We start from the raw sequence: 7500 nt of genomic DNA, 5'->3' as shown, positions 1-7500 counted from the left end.
TGTGAGTGGTTCTTTCACACTAGTGTGTATGTCAGCAGTTCATTCACACTAGTGTGTAGGTCAGCAGTTCTTTCACACTAGTGTGTATGTCAGCAATTCATTCACACTAGTGTGTATGTCAGCAGTTCATTCACACTAGTGTGTATGTGAGTGGTTCTTTCACACTAGTGTGCATGTGAGCGGTTCGTTCACACTAGTGTGCATGTGAGCGGTTCGTTCACACTAGTGTGTATGTGAGTGGTTCGTTCACACTAGTGTGTATGTGAGTGGTTCGTTCACACTAGTGTGTATGTGAGTGGTTCGTTCACACTAGTGTGTATGTGAGTGGTTCGTTCACACTAGTGTGTATGTGAGTGGTTCTTTCACACTAGTGTGTATGTGAGTGGTTCTTTCACACTAGTGTGTATGTGAGTGGTTCCTTCTGATTCTCTGGGTTTGTGACGTCGTCGTGACGATAAAACAGTTTAAATAAACCAGAGACAAACAGAAACAGACGAGACACAAATTTGCTCCATGAAAAGTTTTTACACTCGTCGTTTTCCTCAGCTTCAAATCAGCTGCTGCTGCTTCAGTGTTTCAGGAGGTTTCATGATAAAGGTGAAGTATAGTTCTATAAGTCTGTGTGTTCGACCTGCACAACACCCCTGTCACACAGAGAGAACACCCCTCTGACACAGAGAGAACACCCCTCTGTCACAGAGAGAACACCCCTCTGACACAGAGAAACACCCTCTGACACAGAGAGAACACCCCTCTGACACAGAGAGAACACCCCCCTCTGACACACAGAGAGAAACACCCCTCTGTCACACAGAGAGAACACCCTCTGTCACACAGAGAGAACACCCCTCTGTCACAGAGAGAACACCCCTCTGTCACACAGAGAGAACACCCCTCTGACACAGAGAGAACACCCTCTGACACAGAGAGAACACCCCTCTGACACAGAGAGAACACCCCTCTGACACAGAGAGAACACCCCTCTGACACAGAGAGAACAGACACACCCCTCTGACACAGAGAGAACACCCCTCTGACACACACCCTCTGAGAGAAACACCCCTCTGACACACACACAGAGAGAACACCCCTCTGACACAGAGAGAACCCCTCTGTCACAGAGAGAACACCCCTCTGACACAGAGAGAACACCCCTCTGTCACACAGAGAGAACACCCCTCTGTCACACACAGAGAGAACACCCCTCTGTCACAGAGAGAACACCCCTCTGTCTGACAGAGAGAACACCCCTCTGTCACACAGACACCCCTCTGTCACACAGAGAGAACACCCCTCTGTCACAGAGAGAACACCCTCTGTCTGTCACTCTGTCACAGAGAGAACACCCCTCTGTCACACAGAGAACACACACACACCCTCTGAACACCCCTCACACAGAGAGAACTCTGTCAGAGAGAACACAAGAAACAGTTTTTTTCACACACATTAGTTTATGCAAATGAGTCATGTGATTTAACGTTTAGTTTGTGTCAAACTTAAACAAATGTGTCAAAGTTGTGAAGGAAACAGACACGACGAGTGTGGACACAGATCATTACCGATACGGTGATACATGGAGTCATTTCAGTGTAAATGTGACCTTAGAGATGTAGACTAACAATAATAATAATAATAATAAAGTGTTCTGGAAAATGTGCTGTTTAAATCCAGTTTGTATTTTTTATTTAGTTTTCTTTAGTTTCTTAGATCATGTTTACAATGAAACAAATCACCGTATCACTGTATCTGAAACCATCTGTGTCCACACTCGTCGTGTCTGTGTCTGCGTCCACACTCGTCGTGTCTGTGTCTGCGTCCACACTCGTCGTGTCTGTGTCTGCGTCCACACTCGTCGTGTCTGTGTCTGCGTCCACACTCGTCGTGTCTGTGTCTGCGTCCACACTCGTCGTGTCTGTGTCTGCGTCCACACTCGTCGTGTCTGTGTCTGCGTCCACACTCGTCGTGTCTGTGTCTGTTCCCTCAACACAACTTTGACACATTTTTTGATGTGGTTCAGTTTGTGTTGGACTAAAGGACACAGTGACTCAGTGGAATATGAGTGTTCTCTCTGTGTCAGAGGGGTGTTCTCTCTGTGTGACAGAGGGGTGTTCTCTCTGTGTGACAGAGGGGTGTTCTCTCTGTGTGACAGAGGGGTGTTCTCTCTGTGTGACAGAGGGGTGTTCTCTCTGTTGACAGAGGGGTGTTCTCTCTGTGTCAGAGGGGTGTTCTCTCTGTGTGTCAGAGGGGTGTTCTCTCTGTGTGTGTCAGAGGGGTGTTCTCTCTGTGTGACAGAGGGGTGTTCTCTCTGTGTGACAGAGGGGTGTTCTCTCTGTGTGTCAGAGGGGTGTCTCTCTGTGTCAGAGGGTCTCTCTGTGACAGAGGGTTGTTCTCTCTGTGTCAGAGGGGTGTTCTCTCTGTGTGACAGAGGGTGTTCTCTCTGTGTGACAGAGGGTGTTCTCTCTGTGTCTCTCTGTGTGACAGAGGGTGTTCTCTCTGTGTCAGAGGGGTGTTCTCTCTGTGTGACAGAGGGTGTTCTCTCTGTGTGTCAGAGGGGTGTTCTCTCTGTGTGTCAGAGGTGTGTCTCTCTGTGTGTCAGAGGGTGTTCTCTCTCTGTGACAGAGGGTGTTCAGAGGGTGTTCTCTCTGTGTCAGAGGGGTGTTCTCTCTGTGTGACAGAGGGGTGTTCTGCTGATGCTCAGTGTGTTCTGTGTTTGTATCTCCTCTGTTTCTGTTTGTCTTTCAGTGTCGGGGAGTAACAGATTACATGTACCAGAGTAATCAGAGTACAAATGATGAGTAACTGTATTCAGTTACAGTTACTGTTTCAGTGAGTGGTAATTGGATTACAGTTACTTTGTTGAAATAAATAGATTACACAGCGGGATTTTCTTGTTTTCACATTTTGGGCTAAATCCTTTTTTTTTTTTTCAGTAATTCCACTCATTGCCAGACACTAAACCAGGACTAAAGCAGGACTAAACCAGGTCTGAACCAGGACTAAACCAGGACTAAACCAGGTCTAAACCAGGACTAAACCAGGTCTAAATCCTGCTGTGTGGACGTGTTTCTTCGTCTTTTATCAATAATATTTTTAATTTGGTTCAGTAAAGTTTGGACTTTTTATTTTCTTTTATCAGATAAAACTTCTTATGTGAAGATTTCCTCGTCTTTGTTTCTCTACAACAAATCAAGTAATCCAAAGTAATCAGATTACATTACTCACTTTAAGTCATTTAATGGATTCTGTTACAAACTACATTTTGGTGTGTGTAATCTGTAATCTGTAATCTGTAGGGGATTACATTTGAAAAGTAAACTTCCCAACACTGCTGGTTTGTTTAAATTGTTTTCTCGTCACAAACCCGGAGAATCAGAAGGAGCGAGTCGCAGAGACACATGGTCCAATCAGAACCAGACTCGACATCAGAGGATCAGAGTTTTCAGGAGTCCACACGGTGCCGGATCAGATCTGCGTGAACGTGAACTCGCTGAGCTGGAGGCACCGCAACGTTCCGCCTCCGGAGCCGTTTTCCGTCGGATTAATGTGAACGAACCCTGCACGCGCGCACACACACACACACACACACACACTAACTGCTGCACATTCCACCGCAGACACCCGTGCGGAGCCCCCGGCGCGGTGACGGGGCGGGGGCGCGGGCCTCACCAGTTCGGGGTGGTTGGGGAGGCCGCAGTGTTTGCAGGGGTCCTCGTTGGGCGGGAGGTCGTCGGAGGAGCACGAGGACTCGGAGCTGCGTCGCTCGCGGTTGTTGCGGTTCCTCCTCTTCCTCGTCCGTTCCACCTTGTAGTCCTCGTCGCTCGTGTCGTCCACTTCGCTCTCCTCGTACTCGCTCGTCTCGTCCTCGCTGTTCTCCTCGTCCTCGTCCGAGCCTTTCTTCCTCCGCCGAGTCCGAGTGTTGGTCCAACGAACCTTCCTCCTCTTCCTCCCCTGAAACCACCGCAGACATGAGAACTAAACCAGGTCTAAACCAGGTCTAAACCAGGTCTAAACCAGGTCTAAACCAGGTCTAAACCAGGTCTAAACCAGGACTAAACCAGGACTAAACCAGGACTAAACCAGGACTTAAACCAGGTCTAAACCAGGACTAAACCAGGTCTAAACCAGGACTAAACCAGGACTAAAACCAGGTCTAAACCAGGACTAAACCAGGACTAAACCAGGCTAAACCAGGACTAAACCAGGACTAAACCAGGTCTAAACCAGGACTAAACCAGGTCTAAACCAGGACTAAACCAGGCTAAACCAGGTAAACCAGGTCTAAACCAGGTCTAAACCAGGTCTAAACCAGGTCTAAACCAGGACTAAACCAGGTCTAAACCAGGTCTAAAAGGTCCAGGTCTTAAACCAGGACTAAACCAGGACTAAACCAGGTCTAAACCAGGTCTAAACCAGGACTAAAACCAGGACTAAACCAGGTCTAAACCAGGTCTAAACCAGGACTAAACCAGGACTAAACCAGGAAACTAAACCAGGAAAACCAGGTCTAAACCAGGTAAACTAAACCAGGTCTAAACCAGGACTAAACCAGGACTAAACCAGGTCTAAACCAGGACTAAACCAGGTCTACTAAACCAGGACTAAACCAGGTCTAAACCAGGTCTAAACCAGGTCTAAACCAGGTCTAAACCAGGAAACTAAACCAGGACTAAACCAGGACTAAACCAGGACTAAAACTAACAGGTCTAAACCAGGTCTAAACCAGGTAAACCAGGACTAAACCAGGACTAAACCAGGTCTAAACCAGGTCTACCCAGGTCTAAACCAGGTCTAAACCAGGTCTACTAAACCAGGTCTAAACCAGGTCTAAACCAGTAAACCAGGACTAAACCAGGACTAAACCAGGTCTAAACCAGGAAACTTTAAACCAGGACTAAACCAGGTCTAAACCAGGTCTAAACCAGGTCTAAACCAGGTCTTAAACCAGGACTAAACCAGGACTAAACCAGGTCTAAACCAGGTCTAAACCAGGACTAAACCAGGTCTAAACCAGGTCTAAACCAGGTCTTAAACCAGGACTAAACCAGGACTAAACCAGGTCTAAACCAGGTCTAAACCAGGACTAAACCAGGACTAAACCAGGTCTAAACCAGGTCTAAACCAGGAACTAAACCAGGACTAAACCAGGTCTAAACCAGGTCTAAACCAGGTCTAAACCAGGTCTAAACCAGGACTAAACCAGGACTAAACCAGGACTAAACCAGGTCTAAACCAGGTCTAAACCAGGTCTAAACCAGGACTAAACCAGGACTAAACCAGGACTAAACCAGGTCTAAACCAGGTCTAAACCAGGACTAAACTAAACCAGGTCTAAACCAGGTCTAAACCAGGACTTAAACAGGTCTAAACCAGGTCTAAACCAGGTCTAAACCAGGTCTAAACCAGGTCTAAACCAGGTCTAAACCAGGTCTAAACCAGGTCTAAACCAGGTCTACTCACATCTAAAGCCACACAGAGGTTTTTTCTTCGTACCTTCTTCGGTTGTCCCTCCTGATCTTTGTCCTGAACCTTCTTCTCTCTGGGCTTCCTGGGCGTGGCCTTCGTCTTCGTCGTCTCCTCCTCCTCCTCCTCTTCCTCCTCGCTCTCCTTATCCTGGCCGCCGTCTTTCTTCTCGTCTTTCTTCTCGTCTTTGGGTTCCGGGGCGGGTTTGGGCGCCGGTCTGATCCGCGGAGACCTCCTGAGCGACAGACCCGTGTTGGTGTCCGACTCCGAGTCTTTCTCCTCCTTCTGCAGCTCCGCCTTCCTCCTGTGAGCCGGTCTTCTCCGCGGCTTCCTCCCCACCCTCTTCTTCGGCTCCTTCTCCTCCTCCTCCTCCTCCTCCGCTTTCTTCTCGTCTTCTGCTCGCTCCTCCTCCGCTTTTTTCCCTTCGTCCGTCCTCTCGCCTTCGCCGTTCGTTTCCGGTTCTTTGCCGGCGTTCTCCTCCGCCGTTTTCGTTTCGTCTTGTTTAGTTTGTTCCGTTTTCTCGTCATCCTTCTTCGTCTCTCCGTCTTTAGCTTCTGGACCTTCCTCCTCTTTCCTGGTCTCCTCGGGAAGCGGCGATTTCGGAGTCTCTTTCTCGTCCTTCTCCTTCTCCTTCTCTTTCTCCTCCGTGTCCATTTTCTCTGCGCCTTTAGATGTTTCCTCACTTGGTTTTGAAGGTTCCTCCTCCGCTTTCGGATCAGCGCTCGATTCTTTTTGCTCGGTCGGATCTTCAGCGTGACCCGACTTTTCCTCGCCCTTCGTTTCCGGATGTTCTTCGCAGGTTTTAGAGGCTGTTGAATCTTCTACTTTTTCAGTCTTGTCTGATTTGGCGTCGATACAAACCTCTTTAGTGTCCTTCTCTGGGGTTTTAACGTCGTCTTGGTCTTTTGCTGCTTCCGTTTTGTCCTTACTGGCGTCTTCCGAGTTCTCAGCGCTACGTTCCTCTTTTTCTGTTGTTGTTTCAGTCTCTGGCTCCGGTAGAACCTTCTCGTTGAGGTCTTGGGACTTCTCTACAGATTGCTTCTCTGTATTTTCGACATCACCTGTGGTCTCTTTTATCGAAGACGAGACAGTTTCCGACTTTTCCGACTTTTCCGACTTTTCCGACGGCGCGTCTGCTGTGGGTGTAGGTTTGGGGTGGTCTTCATGATCTGACGTAGGTTTTGAAGGCTCTTCTTTAGTTTCAGTCTCCATTTTTTGGTCAGTTTTTGGTTCAGAAATGTCATCAGACTGGTTGATATCTGCCTTGGAATTCTGGTCCAACGTCTGCGCAACCTCGGACTTTGGCGCGTCTTCGGATTGGTGCGGTTTAGCGTTCGTAGTGTCGTCCGATTGGTCGGCGTTTACCTCGTTGGTTTCACTCGGTTTGTCCGGAGAATCTGCTTGGTCTCTTATAGATGGAGCGCTTTTGTCTAATTGGTCTACTTCCATCTTCTCCTCTTTGCTTCTCTCAGGATCCTCTGAGACGGAACCATCGGCGGCTTTGGAAATATCGTTTTCTTCTGGTGTTTTTTCGTCACAAATGGCTTGGTCCTTCTCGGTTGTTTCTGGTTTGGAATTACTTTCAGAGTCTGTAGTTTTGCTTTGAACCGTTTCTTCCTCCGCGTCTTCCTTCGTGGACGGAGTTACGGACGACCCGTCTCCCTTCACGTCAAGTGCTTCACTCGGTTTCGCGCTTACGCTCAGCTTCTCCACGTCCATCTGCTCCTGCTTCTCCAGGTCTTTGTCCAGGAGCTCCCCGTTCACGTGTTTGATGACGCTCTGGGGTTCGGTTCTCCCGTTGTCCTTGGCCTGGATTATCGCTTGGTTCGGGACGATGACGCTGCTGGTTTTCTCGAAGCCCTCTGTGAACTTCATGCCCCTCTTCTTCAGCGGGATCTTGGCCTGCTGCTCGCTCAGTCTCTCCTCGGACAGCTCGGTCATGGCCGGAGTCACCTCGGCGGGCTCCTCCTTGATCAGCTTCTCGACGGTCGGCTCGCACTCGGCTTTGCACTCCGGGAGGCCGTTCACCGGGGACTTGTC

At 48.8% G+C, this 7500-nt stretch overlaps 1 protein-coding gene across 1 annotated transcript in view; it reads right to left on the bottom strand.

Annotated features, from left to right (window-relative positions):
* LOC110172202 (remodeling and spacing factor 1-like) overlaps positions 1 to 7500 on the bottom strand; it is a 40600-nt gene that overhangs the window by 21101 nt on the left and 11999 nt on the right. Inside the window, exons 6-7 of the mRNA XM_055148960.1 lie at positions 5491 to 7500; positions 3667 to 3948 (exon numbers count right to left, since the gene is read on the bottom strand). The exon at positions 5491 to 7500 is cut by the window's right edge and continues 131 nt beyond it. Coding sequence (XP_055004935.1) covers positions 3667 to 3948; positions 5491 to 7500 — 2292 coding nt within the window. The remainder of the gene's footprint in view (positions 1 to 3666; positions 3949 to 5490) is intronic.

The sequence above is a fragment of the Boleophthalmus pectinirostris genome, unplaced genomic scaffold, assembly GCF_026225935.1.
Source record: "Boleophthalmus pectinirostris isolate CB_2022bp ecotype Guang Dong unplaced genomic scaffold, ASM2622593v1 HiC_scaffold_12, whole genome shotgun sequence".
Classification (NCBI taxonomy): Eukaryota; Metazoa; Chordata; class Actinopteri; order Gobiiformes; family Gobiidae; genus Boleophthalmus; species Boleophthalmus pectinirostris.
This window is presented reverse-complemented; position numbering and strand designations above follow the sequence as displayed.